Below are 13,453 nucleotides of genomic sequence, written 5' to 3' on the forward strand. Positions count from 1 at the left end.
TCCTGACAAGAGTAGGTTTCTCACGCTCCCTCACGATGAAACCCCCGTCTCTGACCAGCAGAGCAGTGTCCCTCTCCCCTCACACGGAAACCCCCGCCTCTGACAAAGAGAGCACTGTCCCTCATGCTCCCTCACACGGAAACCATCACCTCTGACAAGAAGAGCGCCGTCCCTTTCCCTCACAATGAAACCACCGCCTCTGACCAGCAGAGCAGTGTCCTCTTCCTCTCCTTCACAGGGAAACCCTCGCCTCTTACCAGCAGATCACTGTCCCTTTCCCCTCACAAGGAAACCATCACTGTCAAGAAGAGCGCCGTCCCTTTCCCCTCACACGGAAACCACCGCCTCTGACCAGCAGAGCAGCGTCCCTCACGCTCCCTCACACGGAAATTTCCGCCTCTGAGAAGCAGAGCAGCATCCCTTTTCCCTCACATGGAAACCATCGCCTCTGACAAACAGAGCAGTGCCCCTCACAACGAAACCCCCACCTCTGACAGCAGAACCCCGTCCTGTTCCCTCACACCCTCCCCGCCCCCGAACACCACGCACCCTCCCTCCACGTCACGCGTCTCGCCCCACCCCACCCGTGACGCGTCTCGCTCCGCCCCGCCCCGTGACGCCAGCGGCGCGCGCTGCCTGCCGGGAGGCGATTGGCCGGCGGGTGGCGCGTTCCCATCGTGCCCCGCGGGACCCGTTGCGCCTCCCCCGCGGCGGCGGCGCGGCCCGAGCCCGTCCCGGCCCTTCCCGGCCCTGCTCGGCCTGAGCCCCGCGGGAGCGCCCCGCCCCGCCCCGCCATGCCCCCCAAGAAGCAGCAGCAGCCGGCGGGGGGCAGCAAGAAGGCGGACCAGAAGAAGAAGGAGAAGATCATCGAGGTGAGCAGGCCTAGGCCGCGGCCTCTCGCTGGGCCCCGCCGCTCCCTGTGGCCTCCCGGGGGAAGCGGCCCAGGAAGGATCACGGGGCCGGGACCTCTCTGTGCTCGGAGCCAGCTCTGGCCGGGACATTGCCGAGCTGTGTTGTGCCTGAGCGTGATGTGACAGCCCTGCTGTGCTGTGCTGGCTTTTTCCCTCGCCCTTTCTCGTGTGCATCCTGGTGTGCTGTGTGTGCCCAGAGTCCGGCTGGCTGGGGTGTGCGTCTGTGCTTTTGGGGTAGGACCAGATCTCTCCAGAGATCGCTTCACACCTTAGTGATTCCTTGGTTCCTCACTCAGATTTGCGGTGGGTTCTGTTGTAATTTGACCAGATGGTTTTGGTTTTTTTCAAACCTAGAGGGGTGTGTGTGTTTGTCTATGCTATGTGTGTCTGAATTTATACTGACAGTACAAGCAGGGTAGTTACAGAAATTTAAATATCTCCCTGAATTACTGGCGTGAAGGATGGTGCTCAGGTAAAATACCCGTGTAATGAGTGTGTTCCTTTAAATCTGAGGTTGTGGGTTGTTGTTTCTGTGGTTTTTTGAAAGGTCAGGTTAGTGCAGTTGGTCTTGTGTTCTCCTGATATTGGAGTTCCCGAGGTTCCTGCTGAATGCAAATGCCCTGGAAAAATTCTGCTTCTTATTAAAAAGAAATGTAGCTGAAAGTGGGGAAATAGACAGGGATTATATTTTCCATGCTGTAGTTACAGTGGAAATCAAGCGAATAAATAATAAATTTTCTTTCCCAACTAATTGTTTTTGACTTCTCCAGTCAGCACCAAGTAACATAGGGAGCATGTTGTAAGTGAAACCAGCATGAGTCTGGAAACTTGGACCTGTTTATTTTGTAATTAATTTGTAATATGCTTTTGGATTGTTAGACTTCCAAAACCATATTTGCACTGAGCTATTTTCACTGGATGAACATCTGTTACTTTTTCCTTCAAGGAGGAAAATGTTGGTATCAAATCAAAGGCATGGATAAGTTTTTAAGGCAGGTATTTCAGTTACAAAAAATAATTTCTGCCTCAGCTACTCATGTGAAAATAAGCTGGGGTTTTTTTGTGAATTTTTTTTTCATAGGTTTGGTATAGAAACTTCTCCTTAAGAATAAAGCTGAAGATATAGAAGAAGAATTGATTTAGGCAGTAAATAAAAACTTCAAGCAGTGGATTTTAGGAAGTAGATACACCTGTCCAGACCTGATGTAGGATAAAGACTTAACTTCAAATTAGTACAGTTGGAGAAGAAAAAGCTCCCAATACTTAAAATAAAAAGTAACATGTCACATGTGGTAATAGAAGAGTGATGCCTGTTATATAGGTGCCTGTGTGAATAGTTGAAGATAGAAGTAATGAGTGATTTCAGGTAGATAGAAGAGAAACCAGCAGTAGCTATGGCTTGTCAGTTGTCCTGTGTTCCCCAGCTGTTCTTGGGTGGTCTCCAGTGCCATCTTGTCCTGCTGCCTTGAGGGGCCTGAGAGTGCTGTGTGTCCTCTCTCACACTGATACCAGGCACAAGGGGCTCTGCTGCTAAAAACAAGAGCTCACACAAGGGCCTCCTTCAGCAGGGAATGCTGAAAAGCCACTTCTGAAGATGATTTGAGAGTCTATATTTTGTCCTTACTGCTTCTTGCATTGCTTGTGTTGCTTGAGGAAACAATCGGTGTTTTACTGAAGGCCTGAGAGGAGTGGCAAGGGTGGGGTTTCTGTTGTTTTGGTGGTGTGGGGTTTTTTTAATTAATATGGTTGTGTTTATCTCTTGATTTAGGACAAAACATTTGGCCTAAAGAATAAAAAAGGTGCAAAGCAGCAGAAGTTTATCAAGGCTGTGACTCACCAGGTTAAGTTTGGTCAGCAGAATCCACGTCAGGTAAGTGTTTATTGTGGAATGTTTTCCCACTGCACAGTCAAATCATCTTTCACTCTGTGCACACACGGTCAGGAACTGAGGGAGAAGACAGTTGAGCTGTTCCTTGTGAGTGGCACAGATCAAGCTAACAGCTGTTGTGCAAATCTTGTCTAGCTGTACCTGTGTGAAGGTAGTACAGAGTATGGGGGTTTGTTGGTTTTTAGTTTGTTGTTTGATTGGCTTTTGTTATGAAAAAAAACCTGCATCCCATCCAAACTCAGCTAGTCAAATTTGTCTCCACAGTATTCTGATAGTAGCATAATTCAGTGTAAGGTAAACCTGAAATGAAATAGTAGATACTGGCTGTCAGCAAAGTACAGTTGCACCTTCTTTCTATTTTTTCTCTTTAATTCTCACCTTATTTGAGAAATAGTGAGCAATTAAAATTAACAAGAGTTTTTACTAAAACTGGAATTGAAAGGAGATAGAAGTATAAATCTATATGTTCTCATTCTTATACCTACAGACATATTTATTACAATTTTAAGTGGACACAAGTCTGTCAAGTCTCCATCTATTTGGTGAACTCTTTGATCAAAAAACCTGAAATTCTGAGCTGCTGTGTGCAAGTTGGCTCTTCTGTATGATGAAATAAAATGAGATACAATGTTTACATTATACTCAGTCAGAATTGATTTAATATAAATGATCCAGGTCTCTTATTCCTCCAGTGCTAGGCAATCTAGCTGTTACATATTTGCACAGCTTTCTGTCCTATGAATAAGCCTGTAAAATAATAACATTTGCATTAGCTCAGTTCATGATGTCACGATACATTTCTTGCATAACAAGGAGAAGCTAGCATGGCAGGCCCAACTTGAAAAGTAAAGTTGGTATTTGAGTCATTAAATCTAATAATTATTTTTTATTTGTGGAAAAGATTCCTGGATGTCACTTCAGAAGCACTGGTGTTATTCAAACACTTCTGAAACTTGTGTATGAAATCCCTTGATTTGTACATGGCATGTATACAAATATGTACAATAGCCAGCCTAAAATAATGTTATTTCTCAAATACTGTTTGAGTGTTGGATGTCAGGATCAAATTTTTAAACCTGATTATACCTCTCTTACCTTGTAGAATAGCTTTCAGTCAGGATTGTCCCTGAGAAAGAACTTTTTAAAGCAATTTTCCTTATGTCATGAGATTAAAATAGAAATGCTGTCAGTTTTAGCTTAGCTTTGGTGGTGGGTCTTTTGGGGGTTTTGTTTTTTGGGGTTTTTTTCTCCCTTTTTGATTTGTTATGGTTTCTTTGGTTTTTTTGTTTCTTATATTTTGGGGGATTTTGTTTGTTTTTTGTTGGTTTCTTGAGTTTTTTTAAAGACAAGCTTAAAAAAGCTCATCTTCAAGCTTTTAGATCTCTGGAGAGAAACAAAAGCATTCTTGAAGTACAGTTTTCTGTAGTTGACATATGTGGGTCTGTGTGTTATTTAAAATATCATTTGTGAACTTTTAGTAGGAAAACTAGCCAAGCTGCTAAAACAATTTGGTGTGGTTTTGCCAAGTTCACCAGAAGAACAAAGCTCCTTTCTTAATATTACACTGTATTTAGAAAATAGTACCCCCATCCTTGTTTGTGGTGTTAGTCTCACAGGACCAGAGTCAAATAAACACAGAATCCTTAAGGGCAGAGATGACCTCTAAGATCAGTGAGTCCAGCCACTCACCCAGCACTAAGCCATGTTCCCAAGTGCCACATCCACACATTATGAACATTTTTAGGGATGGTGAGTCCACCAATGCTTGACACACCCTTTCAGTGCTGAAATGTTTCCTAAAATCTCATCTAAACATTGTCTGGGGTAACTTGAGACTATTGCCTCTTATCCTGTCCCTTGTTACCTTGAAAAAGAGATGGAGCCCCACCTTGCTAAATCCTCCTTTCCTATCTGATGCAGGAATGTTTCTCCCATGTCCTCTTTCATGTGTTTTCATACTACTTTGGTATAGACACCTGCTCTGGGTTATCCAAAGAAGCATGAGGCAGAGTAAGGTATTATTTTTGTTAGACATGCAGTTTTCCTTCCCTGGATGAGCTTATTTTCTTGTCTTTGGTCCTTAGTTAAGCAATGAAGCATTCATATGTTGATATGTTGAGTTGATCCAAGTTAAAATAGTGTTCTAAAAGCACTTTCAACTTCTATGGACAGATTTCCTGGAATTTCCACCTGTTGTGTAGATCAGAGCAAAGCACCATGTAGGGGACTTGAGAGGCTTTTTTTGTGCAGATCTGGAAGTAGTTGCACTGCAAAAGGAGAAGTTTCATTGCCTTTCATTGACTTTTCCTACCTGTGAAGGTGCAGTAGGGGTCACTGTGAGACTACAGGTACCTGCCAGCACCTCTCCTCTCTGGCAGATTTACTTTGCTAAATACTTTGCTGTCCCTCCTGTGGGACAGACCAGCAAACTGCACCAGCTGTACACACAAGAGCAGCAATTCTGAGCCTTGCAGGCATCACAGGTTCCTTCATTCCTGCCCTTGTAAACTGATTTTGAACTATTGGCTATTTTAACCTGCAGTTCATGTGTAGTGAGTCCTGGCATCCTGCTCTTCTCTTCATAGGTCGCTCAATCAGAAAGTGAGAAGAAATTAAAGAAAGAAGATAAGAAAAAGGAATTACAAGAATTAAATGAGCTCTTCAAGCCTGTGGTGGCTGCACAGAAAATTAGCAAAGGTATGACTAACAGATTTCTCTTCATTTATGTTTTATTATTCATATAGCTACTTAAGGTATAATAACCCTTCAAAAACACCAGTTATTTTAACGAAATAGATGTGACTATTTCCTTCTCCATGCCAAGTATTTTGTCAGCCATGACTTGACACTGTTTTGGGAAGCCCTCTGGGGTCAGTAGATCGTTAGAATACCAAAAGCTACATTGATGTTGGTCAGCACAGCTGAAGATACTTGGCTGTGTTCTGATTCATCAGTTAGATACTTCTGGATATGTGGCATGATTTTTGTGTGTTTTGTGATGGTATTTAAAATAGCCTGTGTCCCCAGGGGAGTGTGAAAACATCCAGAGAAAGAATATAAGATCATAACTGTTGTCTTAACAGAAGACTTGTACTCAAATCAGAGCAGTAAATGCTTTCCAGTTACTTGTATCTGACCTCATAATTAGCAGTAGCATTTGGTTTGGGTCTCTCTTGAGGTTGGTTATTGAACAAACAAATTTTTTGATGCTACCAAGTTTTTACTGACCTATCTTCTAAAGTTTATGGGCAATAATTTTTGACAAAAGAAGTGTGATTTTCATATATTTAAAGTAAACCTATCTTTACTCATTGTGGCACGGATCAGCAACGAAGGACACTGTTCTGTTTGTGACCCACAGCTTTCTGTATCAGTTTTCTCTAAATCCAGCAGTTTTTCATTTTGAGTTATTTCAGAAAACTAATATTACCCAGATTTTTAAGTTGCATTTTAAGCAGGTGTTGCTGTACATATAATCACTTTCAGTCAAAAGTGAAGCATCGTGTGAAAAACTCAACCCTAAAATATTCCATGAGAACTTAATTAATACTACAAGTAAAGTATTTCTGATTTAGTCATGTCTCATAAATACACTTAGACCTGCTTCTTTCATTGCTAATGAACTCCTAATGGTCAAATGATTCTTTGGTAGGATGATTTTTACTCAAACTGTAGTTAGGATGATTGGATAGTTCATACTGGAACAACAGTTGCTTATTTTGGGGTCTCTGATCAGCCTTTTTTTTTTTTTCTATTATTAAAGGAGGAAAGTGATTGGAGTGAGTGTGTAAATTACTGTAATTTATTTGTAGGGGGTTGTTGATCTGTTGGGAAAAGGCTGACATCCAGAAGCTGCTTTGCTGTGTACTAGGGGCAAGAATAGCTTCATGTATAGGGAAGAAGTTGCACAGAATGATCTCTCTGATGTATTGTAATACACAAACAAATAATTTGCTCAGGCACACCATATTTATTTCTTTAAATAGTTATGGGCAGCTCTGATACTTGATGTAAATACCATGCAGTAAAAGTAAATTTGGCATGTTCAGAACACAAATTATGTACTTGCCATGAACACTTTAAATAAATTTTAATTTTAAAATAACGTATTTTCATTCTCTACTTATCTTCTATAGTCTCAGAATTTTTAATATATAACTTTTGCTTAAAAACTGTATTAAAATATAAAAACTTCCTTCACTCAGGTGCTGACCCAAAATCTGTAGTTTGTGCTTTCTTCAAGCAAGGCCAGTGCACTAAAGGAGACAAGTGCAAGTTTTCTCATGATTTGTCCTTGGAAAGGAAGTGTGAAAAACGAAGCGTCTACATTGATGCTAGAGATGAAGACCTTGAGAAAGGTATAATAATTGTAGAAATTTACTGCTAAGCTATTCTGAAACTGGAATTTTAAGATTAAATGTCTTCTGTATTGTTATGATTATGAAGAACAGTGACTATGGCAGTGTTGTTCTGTCGTACAAGTTGCAAGTTGAGCAGTATTTGACCTTTCTTGCAGTTGCTGTTTCCCTCTTAAGTTCTGTAGAAGGGAAAAGGGGAAGTGCAATGAGCAACCAGACTGGTCTTCCAGAACTGCTACTAGTGTTTGGCCAGATGTGCCCATTTCTACATTTAGGGGTACTTGGGAATTTTTTCTGTGACTTTCTCTCCCCATATGACTTGTTGGCTAAGTATTCTGGATTTTACTTTTATTTAGCAGGGATTAGAGATTTTATAGAACTTGTTTTTTTCACATTTCCTTAGTTTCAGTCTTTATTTGAGTTTTAGCCTCTGTCATCCTAAATGTATCTGATGGGATCCCACAGACTCACTGCTAATGTTGTCATTGGTGATTTGCTTCTTTTGGTGGAAGCTTCTTTTGACTTTTAACACAGATAATTTGGTATTATCTCTTTCCAGCCTCCAGTTAGATTAGCTATATTTCTGGATATTACCATCCAACTTTCTCTTTTGTTCAGTTGTCTTGTTTTTTTCTTTTCCCTTGTCCACACTCAGTACTGTACAGATGGAATGGCACATTATTGAGTGTTTAACTCACACTTGATGCATTTCAAAATAAAAATTTCTAGGGCTTTTGAGGTAATTGTCTTTTGAGTGGCATAGGAGAGTTTGAAAACAGTGTTTTAAGAACCTAAATTTATTTTCCCTAGTATAAGCTACTTAAAATGTAAGAATTGCATATTACAACTGTTACTAGGCAGAAAAGTAGCTTGCTGGCAATATTCAGTATCTGGATTTTTCTGTGAAACCATCTGTTGTCTTTTTCTAGATACAATGGACAACTGGGATGAGAAGAAGCTGGAAGAAGTGGTGAACAAGAAGCATGGTGAGGCAGAAAAGAAAAAACCCAAAACCCAAATAGTAGGTCTTCTTTTTTTTTTACTTACTGTTTTTTTAATTGAGCTCTACTAGAAGGAATTCAGTGCAGTGCAGTCTGGCATTAGATGTGTTTTATCATGATGTAAAAATTTATAATTTATAATGGAGTAAAAATTTATAATTAAAATTAAATTTAAAAATAATAATGATAATGATGATGATGATGATGATAATAACAATAACAATAACAATAACAATAATAATATTCTGAGTAGATGGCTGGCCTGATAGTATTTCTTGTAGTATCTTTAAAAATTAAAAAAAGAAAACCACAACCCAACAGCACTCTTCAGTCCATAAAAAGTTTTCTCATGTACATTACAAATGGATAGTAGGTGAAGTGCTGTACAGAAATGCTCAAGGTTTCAGCAGTATAATACATCCTAATTGCTTAGAAAATGCAAGTATTGTGATCAGTGAAATCTGTTAATGCAGTGACTGAGATATGTATTGACTTATTTATGTACTGGGTGACATACAAGCATTATAAGCTTTTAAATTTTCACCTGATTTATGAATTGAGAGTAATTTGTAATTCCTGGGCTCTAAGTTCAGCAATATTTTCTAGTTCTGCACTAAATGGCATAGTGGCATAATCCCTTTTTCATTCTTTGGGACTATTTCACCTCATTTTTAATATCAAGTAGTTAAATAGTCTATTGGTACAGCCTAAGTTTGCAAAAGTTAAGCATTACTGTGGCTAAATATAAACTATGAATTGCTATTAAAGGTCCTAGGATGGCATCCTGGATGGCTCAGGATCCAGAGCTGGAAGATTTAACAACATGTGAGGCAGATGCAATTGATTTTGTTTAAAACTGCAGGAATGTTGATGAGCAGAAAGAGATGTGCTGTTGGTTTTACAGAAGTGCAGAGTTGCCAGTCTTCTGCCATCTTGTCTCTTTTAATTGGGATCATGTTGAGGGATAAAGCTGTTGACCACATGAGTTTTAGATACTCAGTTGCATTACTTTGTTTGCTGTTTTTAGTAGCAATGCATTTCACACCTTCCTTCTGCTCTGAGCACAGTTGGCTTGGACTGACTGAACTTCTGACATGGGGTGCAAAATGCTGGGGATGGAAAGAGGACACAGTGCTAACAACCACTGTTTTTATACAGGTCTGCAAATACTTCCTTGATGCTATTGAAAACAACAAATATGGATGGTTTTGGGTCTGTCCAGGTGGAGGAGACAACTGTATGTATCGCCATGCCCTCCCTCCAGGCTTTGTATTAAAGAAAGACAAAAAGAAGGAAGAAAAGCAAGATGAAATTTCGTTAGAAGATCTCATAGAAAAAGAGGTAAAGTTGTTATGTATTTTTTGGTGGTAGTTGTGTTCATTACTCTAAAGAGCCACGTAAAAAATTGCAGATTTATGCTAAAAAACTTTTAGATGTTTTTAGAGCTGAATGAGCTGGGGCAAAGGATGCATAGCATTGATTCATGGTTTTGTTTAGAAACTATTACTTAGTGAATAGAATTAACTAGAGCTGCATACTTAGTGCAGCTGTTGCTTACCCTTTTTTAGGAGGCTTCTATTTCTTAACTGCTATTTCTCATTTATCCATTACAACTGCTTCTGTGGCTTTTCTCATCCCCACCAGTGTCTCCTTAGTTGTCCCTTAACTCTCTAATGAGGGAGCACCAAGAGCACAAGGCCTTCTGAAGGTGTTGCTGCTCTGCTTCTTTCTGTCACCATTGCTTGGCAGGGCTGAGCTCTTGTCTTTCCTTTATTTTCTCCTCCAGTTTTCCTATTGATTTTCATTCCAACTCATCTCACTAACTGGAAAATCCCATGTTGAGTCAAATGTTAAAAAAGTGATGCATGTTTAACAGTGTAAGAGTCTCAAGAGGGACTTGGAAAGAAATGTTTTCAATTAGTTTCTAGAAAAGAGTAATTAAATATCCAATTTGTTAATAGCCTTTGGAAAGAGTTTCTGGCATTAATCAGTCTCTTCTCTGGACAGCGTGCTGCCTTAGGACCAAATGTTACCAAAATTACTCTAGAGTGTTTTATTGCATGGAAGAGAAGAAAAAGACAAGAAAAAATTGATAAGGCTGAGCAAGATATGGAGAGGAGGAAAGCAGATTTTAAAGCTGGCAAAGCATTGGTGGTAAGTTTTACAGTCCAATTCTTAGTGTAAGAAGAGCAAGTAAATAAAGTTTTGTGAAGAGGTAGCTGGCCTGAAATTGTTTTGCTTATTATTATTGCGTGTCATTTTTGTTTCCTTCTTTTGTGGTTGGTTTGTGTGTGTTTTTTTGTAAGCAGTATGAATTGCATGAGGTGCTAACTGAAGGGTTTTTTGCTGTGAATAGATCAGTGGACGTGAAGTGTTTGAGTTCCGGCCAGAGTTGGTTGATGCGGACGATGAAGAAGCAGATGACACCCGTTATGTCCAAGGAGCAGGAGATGATGATGAGGTAAAGGAAACAGGATTAAATCAAGGAATGTTTTAGTTGCATTCAAGTTTGAAAAATGTCAGTTTGAAAGCCCTTACAATGAAATTATGAGGCTTGGTTTTTAATACTGCCACAGAGTATATTTTATTGGAAGGTTCATGTTGAAGGTGACAAATGTTGTAGACATCTTGCAGAAGTGAGGATTTTTGTGGAAAAGTGATTAATGCAGAGCATCTTGGTTTATTTTCCAGACAGAAGACCCTGTGTGCATAAATGATGTAGATTTGAACCTGTATGTCCCCAAGGCAGTAGAGGAGACTGGTATTACAGTGGCTAGTCCAGAGAGATTCAGCACATACACTTCAGTAGAAAAAGATGGTGAGTTGTTATTTTGTCCAGCCTGTTTTCATAGTTGATTATCCAGCCTTGCATATTAACCAGGTACATGCAATTTGGCCAGTATAAATCTGTGTGAATTTCAAATAAAGTAGCTTCTTCATAGTTTTCAAAAATCAAAAGCATGTTTAGTAGGATTGTGAATTCAGTTGGTGATTAAGGAACTTGTGACACTGAAATGCCTAAGAATTATGTTTATTTTCAGATAATAAATTAAATGAAGCTTCTGGTGGTGATATAAACAACAGCGAGCAAAATGATTTAGATGAAGATAATGATGGAGATGGGGAATTGGAAAATGGAGTCATTGATGCAGTTCCAGTTGATGAAAATCTCTTTACTGGAGAGGACTTGGATGAACTAGAAGAAGAACTAAACACTCTTGATTTAGAAGAATGAACTAAAAAGCTCCAGTGAGGAATTAAACCTATGTGAAAACTGACTACATTTTTTTCTCCTTTTTGAATAGAATTCTTAAACAAGATGTTTATGGTTATGCAGCTGAATATGATGGGCACGTGATATACCAGGAATGTTTTCCTTCAATCTCATCTACTCCAGTCTTGGCTATGCTCACAGTAAAACATTCAGAGTAGTTCAGAATTACCCAACAGCTGAATTTGCAGACAGTGAGATTAAAACTTCCAACTAAGAGTAGGAAGTGTAACTGCTTTGCCAGTATGCAAGTGGGCAGTTTGACATCAGGTACAGTACAAAAATCCAAGTATACATTCTTCACAAAAAAACGCATTTTTATTAGTGATTGTGTTGATTTAGAAACTGCCTGAAGTGGTTTTTAGGCAGGGTACTCTAATGGAGCTGATGCAGATTATGCTTCTTTAAGTGGTGATTAGCTTTATTTGATCAGCTGGATACTGAAGATTGTGAACTGATATTTCATACAATACCAGTACAGTGCCCTCTGTTTAAAATGTTTTAAACTTTCCCACCACCTTTTGCCAATAAATCTGTAAATAAAAATCATCAACTTTAAAATACCTGTGTTGATTTTTCTCTGCTAAGTAAGGATGTCATACCAAACTGTTAAGAGCTGGATTTCCTAATAGAGTGGTAGATGTTTTTCTCTGCAGTCTTGATACAGAAGTGATGGTGTTGGCTTCAGTTACATTTGGGCTACCTGCCATTACAGTTTTTTTGTCTACTCTTGATGCAGTGTAAAATTCAGCAGCCAGCTTTTCTCCCTTGCTGTTCTTATTCCCTGCCCACCCATTAACTGATGTAATACCTGCTGTACATCACTGACTGCTATTTCAGCCTCATTCTCTCCCCACTGTCTTTTGTAGATTAGTGAAGACCTCAGGCTCTGCAGAGCAGGGATGTTACAGTCGAAAACATGCCTGTCATCCCTTTGGTGTCCTCTAGATAACAGGAAGTTGTACAGGGGTAAGTTGCCTCAGGTGCTGTACCCTGCAGACTGCACTCCATTCAAGTCAGTCTGTCCTTCTCCAGTGGACTGAGTGTCTGCCACAAAGATTTCTCAGCAGTGGTGCTTTTCCAGGAGGCTGCTCCTCCTTGCCATACTCCTGCTGTACTGATGATACCCTTTGTATTGATTTTTCTAAAGCTCTGAAATCACTCCTTCCAGACCAGTGAGAGTTACAGCATTGTTAGTGAGTTTTCCCAAACTGCTTTTGGGTGGTAATATTAGCTTTACTGGTTATTTCTGGCACTGCTGAACTGACTCTTGTTGCTATTTCTAAAATAGCAGACTTAGAATTGTTGGCCTTTTTTGGGATCTTTGTGGAATTTGTTTTTTCCTGTAGGAACAAGAAGCAGTGCTTGGGAGAAAGAGGCCTACATTGACTTCTTAATGTAAGTGTCTAAGGAAAAGCTGCACTATCAAATATAAATATTTATTTATGCAGATTTTTCTCCTGTGGCCATAAATAAACAGAGTTGATGGATTACTGTATTATACTGGCCAGCAATAGAATACCTGGCTATCAGGACACTTAAGAATGCAATTCATTTGAATGTATGTTGCATAATTTTTCAAAGTTGTATATTTTAAATTGGAATAAAAGTAATTTAATCATTATCAAGGAAGAAAATGGCTATGTTTTCTGTCCTAGGGGTTGGTTTATTGTCTATAATACTCATTTGATAATACTTACCTGTTTCACTGATGTAAATAGCTTAAATCTTTGCCAGCATTTTGTTCATTTTACTTGAGTTTTACAGTGGAGGAATGTCAGGGTGCCTCATTAATTTCAGCTAATAAAACCCTGATGGATAGGCAGAGAGTGCCTGTGTGCCCTTTTGGGTCTAAAAGGATGGTTGTGGTGCACAGCTCCTTTGTACTGGTGTCATTTAAACATTCAGACAGTAACCTTGTATAACCCTGAAACTCACTGAACATCTGTAAGCTAGCTAAAGAAAACCTGATTTTCCTAGGCAGTGGCTGTTGACAGATGACTTCACATGGGCAGGAAACAATA

At 39.6% G+C, this 13,453-nt stretch overlaps 1 protein-coding gene across 1 annotated transcript; it reads left to right on the forward strand.

Moving 5' to 3' along the window:
• Positions 1–704: 704 nt before the first annotated feature.
• On the forward strand, positions 705–13,053 carry ZC3H15 (zinc finger CCCH-type containing 15). The gene is made up of 10 exons (XM_066553205.1): positions 705–872; positions 2,680–2,781; positions 5,385–5,496; positions 7,005–7,157; positions 8,087–8,178; positions 9,317–9,499; positions 10,166–10,312; positions 10,515–10,619; positions 10,850–10,976; positions 11,200–13,053. Exons 1-10 carry the CDS (start codon positions 795–797, stop codon positions 11,391–11,393), a joined length of 1,293 nt encoding a protein of 430 aa, XP_066409302.1. The 5' UTR covers positions 705–794; the 3' UTR covers positions 11,394–13,053.
• Positions 13,054–13,453: the final 400 nt, after the last annotated feature.

Source organism: Molothrus aeneus, chromosome 7 (assembly GCF_037042795.1).
Source record: "Molothrus aeneus isolate 106 chromosome 7, BPBGC_Maene_1.0, whole genome shotgun sequence".
Classification (NCBI taxonomy): domain Eukaryota; kingdom Metazoa; phylum Chordata; class Aves; order Passeriformes; family Icteridae; genus Molothrus; species Molothrus aeneus.